At 45.4% G+C, this 13,057-nt stretch overlaps 3 protein-coding genes across 3 annotated transcripts; 1 reads left to right on the top strand and 2 right to left on the bottom strand.

The window, feature by feature from the left end:
• Window positions 1-2,897: 2,897 nt before the first annotated feature.
• Window positions 2,898-4,956, top strand: DFL_002463 (uncharacterized protein; the record flags this gene model as incomplete). The annotated part of the gene is made up of 4 exons (XM_067631254.1): window positions 2,898-2,937; window positions 3,091-3,870; window positions 3,948-4,065; window positions 4,125-4,956. The coding sequence occupies 4 exons, from the start codon at window positions 2,898-2,900 to the stop codon at window positions 4,954-4,956; spliced, it is 1,770 nt and encodes a 589-aa protein (XP_067493818.1).
• A 941-nt stretch (window positions 4,957-5,897) lies between these two features.
• DFL_002462 (uncharacterized protein) lies at window positions 5,898-7,771 on the bottom strand (the record flags this gene model as incomplete). Its single annotated transcript, XM_067631253.1, has 3 exons — window positions 5,898-5,956; window positions 6,025-7,481; window positions 7,539-7,771. The coding sequence occupies 3 exons, from the start codon at window positions 7,769-7,771 to the stop codon at window positions 5,898-5,900; spliced, it is 1,749 nt and encodes a 582-aa protein (XP_067493817.1).
• A 1,293-nt stretch (window positions 7,772-9,064) lies between these two features.
• Window positions 9,065-10,221, bottom strand: DFL_002461 (uncharacterized protein; the record flags this gene model as incomplete). Its single annotated transcript, XM_067631252.1, has 2 exons — window positions 9,065-9,583; window positions 9,649-10,221. The coding sequence occupies 2 exons, from the start codon at window positions 10,219-10,221 to the stop codon at window positions 9,065-9,067; spliced, it is 1,092 nt and encodes a 363-aa protein (XP_067493816.1).
• Between the last annotated feature and the right edge of the window lie 2,836 nt (window positions 10,222-13,057).

Raw genomic sequence — 13,057 nt, 5'->3', positions numbered from 1 at the left:
CCTGATTAACATGTATATACACGCCGAAAATCCTAAGGCTCATTACATATTCATACCCATCCGCCCGCACGGTGTGAGTATTGGCACTCCCGTAATTATTATTCGCGGAGAATAAAACCGAACCCCTTACGATCTAAAGCGAAAAAAAGGCCCTAGATTTAAAACCTGGGGGTAGTGTATCGTGAGCCCCGCCAGTACAATCCTGGAATGGCATGACCACGTTCTTTTCGGAAGATCCGTCCGCTCTCGCTTGCTCTGCAGTGTTTGGCAAACCACCTGGCTGGCTGTCCAGTGCAATATCAGGTTTCGGCATGCCGACTGTCCAGTGTCTGATTTAGTCCCAGGTGTTGGCGACTTGTCGGCAGAAAAAGAGTAATAGAGCGATGACTATTGCTGGGATTACGGCTGGTAAGAATTGGGCTGAGGGTTAGCGGTTTATAAATTAGATCGAAGTATTAGAGATAACCCTGTGGTAGGCTTTGGATTTATTCTGGATACGTACTGACGAGTGCGACTACCATTGCTTTGTACTCAGGTTTTGGCTTTGTGTAGTGGTCGAGGTCTTCGTGGTCGAAGTCTCTTTTTATGACCATGGTGTAGGCTGATGAGATTAATTATGGTCTATGATAGATTAGAATACTCGAGCTGTGGATAATCGGACTGTAATTATGGCGAGTAGTTAGGGAAGTCGGCCAGTCTGGCTTGGGATCTAGAGGTTTGATCGGAATTTGGGAGCCTCTGTCATATCGATGACCAATCGGCCTATGCTATGTTATCTAACACGCAAAACCGGTCGATACCTATTCGAGATTTCTTTCGTGATGTAGAAATTTCCGTTTGCCCCGGCCCAGAAAGGGAAACGATAGAACCTACTCAATCAAGAATATATGATTCCAGCGCCTCAATTGACGAAATAACCAGCTCAAAGTGATCTCCCGCGAAAGGAAATAATTTCAGGGACCAGCAAAACCGGGGTTTATAACTTTTAGCATGTATGTAATATCCACACGGCTAGACATTATAACTTTTTATAATAAATGGAAATGATGGGCGCAGTTGTGATATGAAGGAGCTGTACTGTGTGATGAGAGAATATACGATGTTAAGGTCAATGTAATAGCTTTGACGGATACTACGCTGGGATTCTCGGTATTTTGGTCAAGATCTAGGCCTTTGTCTCGTCACCAGACACATCACATGTGGACAACCTGGGCGTATATAATTGACACCCTTGTGGACATGACAGGCTCGTTGTGGTGTTGTATTTGTTGGATGTTACACACGCGGGCCTCGGTTCCAGGCAATTCAATGAACATCATATCACAGCATATCATACATTCCGGAAATACATACCGAACTTGCTGCTGGTATTTGGAAGAATCTCTAGGCTAAAACTGAAGTTCATTAATGGTTTTTTTCACCTCCAAATAGATACGTCACCCTTAGGCATCGATGCGAACAAATAACTCCTTAAGTTGACATCGGCGAGGACTAGGCTGGGATCAAACCTCCAAACCAGCTTCGCCTAATTGGCCAAGGCGTCTAGGATTTGGCTTCCGAAACGACTGTGAAGGAAAGTCTAAATTGAAGAAACGGCAAGCATTCTTCCTGGCGACTCGCGACAGACCCACTTCTTCCAAAAGGTAAGACATTAATCCTGGGGTGACCCCAATTGCCTCGGCCTGGCAACCTCTACCACTTTTCCCGACCCATCTCGCTGATGCGATCGCCATAGCAGATGTTTCTTTGTGCTTCGAAGCTGGGGCAAAACGTGGGCCTAAGTGAGAACGCAATAAATTGACGGCGACCCTGCCACGAGGCAACAAGACCTCTTTTTGGATTCTTGGATATGCAAATAATCCGTCATCCAGAGCTGCATCTGCACCTACAGACTCCACCGTGTTGCCAAGCTGGACAAAAAAAATGTTTTGAATTCAAGCTTTGAAATGGTGTATCTATGGTTCAGGGGCTAGCCACAAAACTCGCCTCTGGTACCCGCGCTAATTAATCGCAAGAAAATCGACGAACTGGACCCACCTCTGAATCTCTCAACTTTCCGTGTGGGCGAACAATGCGATCTGGAAGATATCTAGTAGAACGCCGCCAATTTGAGGCCGAAAGTGGGCTCATTAACACCCGTCGCGTCGACGGATGGTTCCTGTTGTATTTCTGACACACGCCTGCTATAGCTTCGAATATAAGTGAAATTTGCAGCTGCGCAGTCTAATGCAGTCGCCCAAAAACAGTCGATGGATGCAAAAAGTGAACGGCCGACATTCAAGGGGATCCTATGCAAGTGCGGTATATAGCAAAATAGGCCCAATCAACCATCGTTATTGACGGGCTAGCTGGTAGATCCTTGTGGGTTAGTGAACATGAGCATCTGGCTTCGACAACCATGCCGCTGGGTCAATTTTGGAAGTTCTTCCAGCCGAGTCGAACCCAAGGTTGAAATTTCTGGCTGGTGTTTGGACTGTAAAACCACTCAAGAGGACCCTGCAAGCTGGACCCCTGCACATCTACGAAACGAAAAATTGATATGATAGCGATAATGTATAAACTAGGTGGGGTCGCAAGCTCTATACTTTTTTTTCTCATTTTGACAAAAGAATACAGTGGAATAAGAAAAAAACACCCAAAGAAAGCTGGGGGTCCTCGCTCACCCTTGAAGCACTTTGGCTTGGATACGTGCGAATTGTGCGATTCGCCATGTCTTGGTCGGTCGGCCGTGCCCCTAAATCGCCAACATACAACGGGAGGCTATAAAGATGGAAGCCAGCCCCTTCTTCTCGGGGGATTTCGAACAGTTTGACCTCTTGTGACTTCAATTCCTCCTATCCTTACAAACCCTTTTGATTTTACGATTTTTTATATTACGAGATCAGAGATAATTCAAGATGGCAACCGAAAAGGTCGACGTCGTTGTGGTTGGCGCGGGTAAGCAGTTGTTCCCTGATTCTTTGGATAGCTATTGGCTCGTGCGCGTGCGCCGACAGCTTGTAATTGTTTGCTCGACACCGGCGCCGCACCTTTGCATTGGTTCAGGCGCTTGAAGATGTTTGCTAAACATTGCATTGCGGTTCAAACCAGGATGGTATGGTCTTTGCGCCTCCAAAACATATCTTCAAATCAACCCTGAAACAAATTTGGTTGTTCTCGAGGAAGCCTCCTCTGCGGGTGGTGTATGGGCGAAGCATCGCCTGTACCCAGGATTGAAGTCGAACAACCAGTATGGTCTCTATGACCCTAATATCGGCACATACGAATATCCGGACTTCCCCATGAAGCCCTTCGGTGTCACACCTGGAACTCATATTCCTGGTGAGACTATCCACGAGTATCTTAATGCATACGCGAAGAAATTCAACGTATATGACAAGATACGATTCAATAGCAGACTATCATCTGCTGAATACCTAGCCGAATCCGGCCAATGGCTTTTGACAATTGGCGGACAGGGTGAGGCGACGAAGACGCTATTGACTGATAAACTTATTATGGCTACCGGCGTTACTTCTGAGCCTTTCCTCCCGGTCCTCGAGGGTCAAGAGACCTTTGGACGTCCACTATTCCACGCAAAAGATCTACTCCGGCACTCTGATGAGCTCTTAAAGAACAGCAAGAACGTTACAGTGTTCGGTGGCTCCAAGTCGGCATGGGACGCTGTCTATCTATTTGCTAGCAATGGTATCAAGGTTAATTGGGTGGTGCGAGCCAAGGGAACTGGTTTCTGCTGGATGGCACCTCCCAAGGTTACGCCGGCAAAGAAGTGGATCGAGAAGCTCATCACGACAAGATTCTTGACTTGGTTCAGTCCTTGTATCTGGGATGAAGCGGATGGTTATTGCGGTGTCAGAAACTTCATGCATGGTATGCACACATTTGCTTATATTCGCCCTGGTTTAGGATAATATTTACAATCTTGATGCTAACATCATTTGATATAGGAACTGCCTTGGGCCGAGGAATAGTTGATACTTTCTTTGGAATCTTGGGTAGCGATGTTCAAGCTTTGAACGGATACGACAAGCATCCTGAAACGAAGAAGATGAAGCCCCTCACACAGTAAGTTAACTTGGGTAGTCTAGGAACAATCTGACAAATAACTAATGTATCCCTTCAAGGGCTTTCTTCATTGCTTCAACCCTTTCTATCTTAAACTACCCAACCGATATTTTCGAATACGTCCGTAACGGCACTGTTACCGTCCATATCAAAGATATTGCGGAGCTTTCGGATGGAAAAATCCACCTCAGCAACCTCGAAAACCCGGAGGAGAACACAGTTGTAGAAACTGACGCCCTCATCTGTTCCACCGGCTGGAAATATAAGCCTCATGTCAAATTCCTCCCTGAAGGCATCGAGCGGGATCTCGGCCTTCCATATGTCAACAAGGAAATCCCTGACTATGCAGACGAAGAACTTGTTAAGAAGGCAGATGCTGAAATCCTAAAGAAATACCCCAGATTGGCGAACCAGCCGACTGTCAATGCCAACTACGAGGCCCTTCGCGGTGGCTCGGAGCACGATGAACTTAATAGACCGTTCAGACTATGGCGTTTGATCGCCCCACCTACCAAGAAGTTCCATAACTCTATTGCCTTCTGTGGTGCCCTCATGAACCTCGATACCTCCATCACTGCCCATATCCAATCGCTATGGGCAGTCGCATACCTGACAAACAAGCTTAAGCCAGCTGAAGAAAAGTCTGAGGAAGACATCAACTGGGAAGCTACACTTTGGTCTCGATTTGGTAGATGGAGAACATCCGGCGGGTTCGGAAGACGGTATCCAGACTTCGTATTCGATTCAGTAGCCTACTTCTCACATTTGTTGAAGGATTTGGATGTTGAGCCATTGAGGAAGACGGGGCTGTTCAGTCAGGTCTTTTATCCTTATGGACCTGAAGATTATGTCACGGTTGTGGATGAATGGCAGGAGAAGCATAAGGCATGATTTCAATGATGTTGAGGGTTTTTTGAACCGGCGCAAATTTGTGGTGCAGCGGGTTTGGTTTTTTAATGCGCAGCTGTCCTCGACTCCGCCTGGTAGGTTTCGGGCTTGTAGGTTTCTTTTGTTCGATGTTCATATTTTGAGATTCTTGTATATTTGTTCTCTTGAGCGTGCTCATGCTCGAATGATGGTATATTGGTGGCTAGCTTCTGGACTCGGACTGTTGGTAGTTTTCTAGTGCTTACATATACTTAGGGAGGTACCGGGCAGGTATATAGGTGCCCTAGTCTCGAAATCAATTTCTACAATATTGCAATGTAGTCTTTGATTCCTGTTCGCGAATATCTAATTAATTAATTGAGTAGTATTAAATGATAAAACACTGGCTAAGCCTGATGGTTTTACCTATCTTTGGCAGGTTTTGCTCGAGGAAGACCCAGCTGCCTTCGTACAATTACACATCTCAACTCCGTTTACTACGTATGAATATACCCAAGCGCTAATACTACGATGACGAAAGCAAATATCAAACAAAAACATAGAAAGCAACCGCTGTAAGAGACGGAAAGAAATCAAAGAACATCAAACGGCGAAAAGTGGACGGGACCAGCCTAGTTTTAATAAACTAGATGAGAGTAATAGTGGATCTCGTTATCCACGCATTTATTAAGCATCAAACACCATCGCTTCGAGTATTGTGAATAGAACGACGAGGAGTTAGAGTGAAATAGGATGTAGGTGTAGGGGCAATCTTGCGGATGAGAGTATGACATAAGAGATGATAGTTTTCGTAGAATATCAAGCAAAGGAAATAGGCATATAAAAATGGTTTCCATCATGTTCAAAGTTAGCAATACTTATCATAGCTTGGTGTCGTGTGTTTAGTTGTTATAAGTACCAATATTCGCCATTTGAAGAGCTTTAATGGGCCGTATGGAATTCAATTAATGCCAGAGTTCTGGATCATCAGGGTACTCCCATCCTTTGTAAATGCGGTCGTCACCTATAGCGCAATATGTTAGTTTCACTATGATTATTATCACGGAGGTTATAGAAAACTGTTCAACTCACCTGTGAGGTCGAGCCATTCCTGTGAACGAACCCACCATGGCACACTCGGTTTTTGGAAGTCCCATCCTTCACGGGTAGGGATATCCTTAATATTCTCAAAAAAGGTTTGTCCAGGTTCAGCGATCTCCCAATCTTCTGGCCATGGTTCTTTAACAAGCTTCGACTCTCCTTTATTCCAGGTAGTTCGATCGTTGTCGGGGATGCATTGCGCTGAATCCTTCTCCTCTGGGACAACGTCAAGCTTCGATTGCTTCTCGCGGTCGCGGTTACGAAGGAAGGCAGCGAAGTCGTATTTATCTTTTTCGTTGATTTCCCGAGCAGCTTGCATCAATGATGGCTTTTTCATTTGGTTAGCGTTCTCATTCGCCAATGCGAGAAGTTCGGCGACTGGAGCAGGTTGCTCTTCATCGATGTCAGGGATCATCTTGGCCGGAAGGGTGGTTTCTTTTTCAAGTCCGACAAGTTTGCCATTCTCTGGAATCTTCAATTCCTTTGGGGATCTCCCAGTGTCGTTTTGCGTAGTTTGAGATTGTTGGTTGACGTTTCCAGTTAGATTGTTCTGGTGATGCCCGCTTTTCTGGTTGTCATTGAAGTTGCGGCCATTGTTGCCCCATTTTCCTCCACGCTGCCGCTGGTTCCCACGTCCCCCACGCTGCCCTCGTCCGTTATTTTGCCCACCCCCTCGGCCCCATTGGTTGACATTGCCTTCATTTTCCCAAGCGCCACCACGGTCATTCTGACCCCAAGATCCTCCTCCACGGGATTGTTGACCTTGTTGGTTGTAGGGCTTTTGGTTTTGATGATTAGTAGATACCGGATTTACATTCGAGCCGGTAGCGACGTTAGCCCAGGTATTTGTATTGATAGGACCAGTCGGCGAGATGTTGTTGTTTCCTTTGTTAGGGTTATTGACATGGCTGATGGAGTGTGGGACTGTCTTTCGGTTTCCCTTAGCACGTTCCGAGCTTGATGGAGTTAGACCCTGTTTCTCCTTGTGGACCCCGGGTCCGACCCATTCGACAGGGGGCCTCTGAGTACGATCACGGTCAGAGAGCTCAATTAGTTGACCATCGCGGTCCATTTCTTCGACGTCAGGAATATCATAGTCGAGACTCTGGACGAAACGGAACAAGCGTATCATGCGAAGGGTTTCAGGGACTGGGGACTTGTAGATCTCAGCATGCCATTCGATTTGATGGTTTCGAATGTAGATGGGTACAGCGAAGTCAATGAAAGTATCCCATTCTGGCATTGGACGTCCGGTTTTGGGGTCTTTGTAGATTTTTTGAACCGGAAATTCAGAACCTTGGAGAGGACGAAAGCGATTATCAATTCGCTTATTCTTCAATTTGACAGTGTTCTCTGAAGGGGAGATTGCGAGATATGTACGATCAACTCGCTCAGCGCGTTCGCAAGTCTTGTTGAACGTCATAGTGTATGGGACCTTAATGAGTGGACTAATAAATGTTAAGTTTTCTATCTTACTCGGAAGTATAAGGAGGGAGTGTGCTTACAGCCCAATGAAGTGGTTTTCATGAAGCGCAATTGTCATGAAAGGGGCAAGTGTGACACTTTCAGGAGCGTCGGCCCCCCTATCGACCGTAACGGCCAAGTCATCTGCATTTAGCCATTCCATGCTGACGACATCTTTAGTAGAGCCAGTGATTAATCCCTGTGTTGAGATCTCGGGTCTTTCCTGGTACGCGAAGCAAATGCACCCGGGTGCTAGACGTTCTTTAGGCGCCATTTCTATCTCTGACTACGATGTGGAAAGAACGTGTTAGTTTTGCAACGGGAGTTGATAAATATATGAGAGCCTCTCGAGAGTCCAAGGGCAAAGGAAGAGGGCGTAACAGGGTAAACAGGCATATGGAATAGTGGCTATAACTTACTTCGTTTTGACAAAGGGTTTATATGTCGAAATTTGGGGGGGGTTGGATGAAGCAAGGCTGTAGACTATCGCCGTTCGAGGGGATTCTGGCCGAATCGCAAGAAGAGCGCGAGCTTGACAAGAGATCGAAATAAGATATAGAAATAGTGAAGATAGTGAGACGGTAGAGTGGGATGAGTATTATAGAAGAGCGAAAGGAGTGTGAAAACAGATTATGACGAAGGGCAAAAGGGAGGTTGCAAGCGGTGAAATATTTTATATTCGCAACGACAACTGCTGATATTGAAGCAGGGTTGTAGCAAAACGTTTGCGAGAATCGACCTTGGTGATATCAGAGCAACGATCGCGATTGATGGTCTTTAGATCATTAAAAAGCGAGAGGAGGTACTTAAAATGTATTATAAAGGGTTCCTGGTTAGTTTGGGTTGGTTTCGAGTCGTGATGTGGTTGGTGATCGGAAGGAGTGAAGTTGAGAGGGAATCGGGGAAGGAAAGAACGTGATGTTGGATTGTGGAGGACCTTTGAGTTGTTGTTTTCCAAGTTCAGGCAACCTCTAGCGCTCTGCATCGAGGCTACTCAGGACTACCAAACGAAGATTCTGGCGGCTAGATTATATTAACGCAGCTTTCGTTCGTCTTGAAATTTGATTGCCTACTAGTGGATATTTGTAGGCCCTTCATATTCATTCATTTATTTAGTACGTATGTGTCACTAGGCCCATGGGAAGGTCGAAGGCCGGGGAGGGTAATACAGGGCACTTATACTAATGCTTGCTGAAGCCCAACTTGCAATGAAACTGGCTATATGCGTGTAGACGAAGAAGGACACTACGAGTAAGATTTAACCAATAATAGCATCGTATTATCCATATTGTTCGCCGATAGGGCAATTAAGTACATACTAGTGACGGCCAGAATTAACCAAAGGGTCCCAAATTCCCCGTAGCTGTCTCCAGCCGCCGTGATATCTGGGGTATATATAAATTAAAGAAAATTATAGAAAGTCCTGTGATGATAAATACTAGAATAGAATCAAGAACTCGCAAGCATCCAACCACATCGTTAAACCAATAAACGAAAGTTAAAAAAAAAGAAATATAACAAAGGATATTTTTATTATGGAAAAGGTTTACTCAGATGCATATGGCATCTACAAGGGATAACCAGCGCCGGTGCTTGGTCTCGAGCCCAACTCCTTTCCTTCAGGTGTCTCGGATCGAGATCGAGACATACCCTCATTGATAACTTTCGCGGCTCCAGCAGCCATTCCGATAAAGACCTTGAGTAAGCCGAACAACCCAATGACAAATGGAATAAGTTCAACAGGCGATCCGAGGTTGAATGTGAGATAGGTATTGCTGTACTTCAAGGCACCTTCAACGGTGGCGATGAAGGCGGCGGTGACGACGAAGATGATAACCAACAAAGCACCAGAGACCCAAGCGTACCTCTCCTGTTGAAGAATGCCACCGAGAACGGAATCTCTGTGAAGCTTGCCTTGGAGGGCCTTGGAGACAGTGGGCTTGAGGCCGTCATTACTGATGATGTTGGTGACATAATAAATCTCATAACCAAGGGCTCCGGCACAAGCGAGGCAGCCAATGATCATGACAGCCTGGGAGAAACCCATGAACCAGTGGTAGAGATGGACCTTCCAGAAGAAGAGGAACTGAGAGTATGGATGTTAACACTAGTCATGAGTAATAAACGTTCAAGTTGCAATTGTTTACGTACCAGAATCTCTTGTGTGCACCTAGTCATAGCGGTGTACTTGTAGCCAGTAAACCAGTACCATGATCCGAACATAAAGATGCTGAGGAAAACGAATAGCCTGGAAATATATCCAGCTCTGGTAACTTTGATGTCCATGTTGGGGGAGGTGATCAAGCAAACGATGCTTCCGATGCAAAGAGTCAAGAGAATGTAAACTTCAATTCCATCCAATGCGTTCATGTTGGTGATCTCATAGGATAGGCCACTGAAAATGGCGATTTGAAACAAGGTATTGATACCCCGCATCGAAGAAGCCACTGATGGGACGAAGAAGTTGGCCAAGATAGTAGCAAACCATTGAAGGTAGACACCAACTCTGAGACCAAGCGGATATACATGTGGGTTTCCCATGAGGAAGCATTCGGCACCGATTGGTGTAATGACCTTCATGGTATCCATCTCAGCCCATGAAGGTGATCCTGCCGTCTCATTTGCAATAGCCTTCTGGGGCTCGCTATCGTATTGTGGCAAGGGTGTCGCTATCGCAAGACTGGCAACCGTCAAGAGAAGGAGATTTCTGTATGTGGAAGACATTTTGGTGTATGTAAACGTGGATACCCGATCCTAAATCAAAAGAGTAAAAAATGTATAGAGTCGAAGTAATAATATCCAAGTTGATAGAGGCTCTAGTTATCGTAAGGGTATGGGTTTGTCGAAGTTGTGAAAGGTCGTGCAAGCCACTTGAGATATCGACTTCGAGCTCAAGATAGTACGTAAAAGGAAATCAACTCCTTCAAGGTGAGAATAGAAATGGGAAAAGGAAATAAAAACCGAAATACAAAACTACCACGAAGCGAAGTTGATAAACTAATGTACGATAATGCAATAGAGGGAAAGGAATTACATTGCGTCTAGAGCATGCGATAGGTTCTTTATATCAACCAAGACGAGGAAACTTCTACTGTGGATTACAATTATAGAAACAAATAAACCTATTAGCCTCTGCCGCCTTACCCTGTCGATATGTCCGAGCAGTCCTGGAAAGCTTGTACAGCTGGATCCACCATCATTTAGCAGTCTTATCATTGGCTAAACGGAAGGAAATTGAGCGATTGCAACTTTTCTATGCATGAAATCCCATTCAACATTTAGCTACCAACTGAGTACCCGAGTCTATGCAACTATGCCATTTACGTGTCCTTGCAGGGTGAGGCGCTTCGAAAGTGGAATTAGTTCTCAATCACAAAGACAGACGACCAATTTCTCATCAGAGACATCTCATTGGGCCGGGACGGCAAGATGAGCAGAGGGGCCGAATTCCCGAGCTGGGATAAGCTTAAAGATCGACACGAAGAGGAAGGACCTTCGCGCTGGTAGGACAGCCCGAATCCAAGCTTCCATGTTAGCGCGCGACTCTTGGCTTTGATTGGTGAGCAGGCGAGAAGACTATTTTTGGCGGGCGCCTGCTGATACAGACAACCAATTCAGGCAATTTTAAAACAGCAAACACCAAGTTTCTGATGTGAAATTCTGAAAAATAGCCACCGCTTGGTCATCATTTCGACGATATTAATCCTCTTGATGCTGAAGACTCACTTTGAAAGAAGTGGAGGAGAAGAATATTATCTCGTTCGAAATTTGTTCCTTCAATTTCCCATTTCAGGTCATTTCGTGGCTGCTATGCTCTGGTTTGAGCCACAATCGGCATAATCAAAATCCAACACCAACTCATTCGCAAGCGTGTTACCGAGTTTCTGAGCGGGTATGCAGCTGGTGGTGGAGCCTGTATGTCGTGGATTTATTGCAATGTACATATAAAGGACCCGCGGAGACTATTACTTATACATCTACATACTTAAGTAAGTATAAGCTGCCAGTTTGTGATATCATTTCCTCGTTTACTTTTAGGTTTGTCGAGATAATATAACGTAGGTGCTCTTGGAGAGGTAGTGTTACACAGGCGACTTGTTCATGCGATCCGTGTAACGATGTAGCAAGCCTCGACCGTTTACCGAACCTATGTCACACGAAGGAGTTGTGCTCAATGCTAGGCGAGTGCAAGGTATGATGGAATTTTAGGCATGAAAATGTGCGCTTTTTGCAAATTCGTACCGATTTTGCGGATTGGTTCACATCATGGCAGGACATGGATTTTATGCGCTGAACATCTATTGATGTTACTACTACAACAATAAACCGATAGGCCAGGGCCAAATGGTCTCGTGTTGCCAGATATGTAGGCCATGATGTTTTGATTTAATTCTCAGTTCCAATCGCTAAGGGTATTTAGCCAATGCAATAAGGGCATAGTTTTATTTAGTGGCTTTCTCGTCTCCATAAAACCAGCAGATTTATAGCGACTTCGCTCACAGGTACTAGCATTTCTGTGCAACGTTAAGGGACTTTACAGGCAATTAATCATTCAGAATTTGTAAGACTAATTTGTCTCCTACGCAGTTCTACTGATAGGGATGTCTATATGTATGTCTACAAGTTAACAAGCCTTACCTTTGCCCGCTATGCCGTGCCATTTAACATATAACTCTGGTAGAATTAATAACAATAGTACTGCGGCGTTGTCAATTCGAGGAAGTTAGTATAGGAGGCCATCTCCTACCCAACCCCGCATAATTGCTGGCCTTCCGCAGACGGTCCCCGCTTTGGAGTTTTTGAGATAAGTCAATGTTGATATTGAGGTCACTAATTATAGCTTACGGATTCCCGCCGTCTTTGTGGGCCATGCGAATTTTGGGGGGGATTTGTTGTACTACCACACCTCCTATTAAATGGCTCTTGATTATACACGCCTCTGGATATCTACTTTCAGGCCCCTTTGTAGGCATGGGTTTTCCCACGATAGCTCTCATTCGTATCAAGGGGGCTATCCCCCCGTGGGTTAAATTTTTACTTCCTAAGTGAAGTCAAGGTTTAAAGGCGATATGCGATTCACAAATTACGGGATATCGCAAATACTACGTCTTATCATGCTGTATTATCGAAGCACTTCGATCGATTCATGGGAGAGCATCTCAAGACTTGAACTTTAACTCTCTCAATCCCAATATTAATATATTTGACACGGCAAGCATTGCTGGATAAATTCTTCCTCGTCCAATTCCCCTCCACCGCTACCCCCCTTTCATCCCCAGCGTCTGCGGCCACCATTTATCCGTGTAACGTCTTTCAACCACAGACACTAGGCACCGGCCAACATTGTGTAACAAATCAAACGAGGTTACTATCCCTATCAGGCAAGTTCAAACCACCACTGGATCCCAACGCGCACTTCATGGTAGTTGTTCGCGCGCAGGTATATAACTCTTATAGAGCCGTCCGCGCTGCACCATCACAACGGATTCTCGCATATCTGACACGAACTCCTATGCATAAGAGAGCGAAGAAAGCAGGGAAGGAACGGAGGTCCAAGCCT

This window comes from Arthrobotrys flagrans (genome assembly GCF_004000055.1).
Source record: "Arthrobotrys flagrans strain CBS H-5679 chromosome Unknown unitig_3, whole genome shotgun sequence".
NCBI classification, from domain to species: Eukaryota; Fungi; Ascomycota; class Orbiliomycetes; order Orbiliales; family Orbiliaceae; genus Arthrobotrys; species Arthrobotrys flagrans.
Note: the sequence above shows the minus strand (reverse complement) of the source record. Positions and strands in the feature narration are given on the sequence as shown.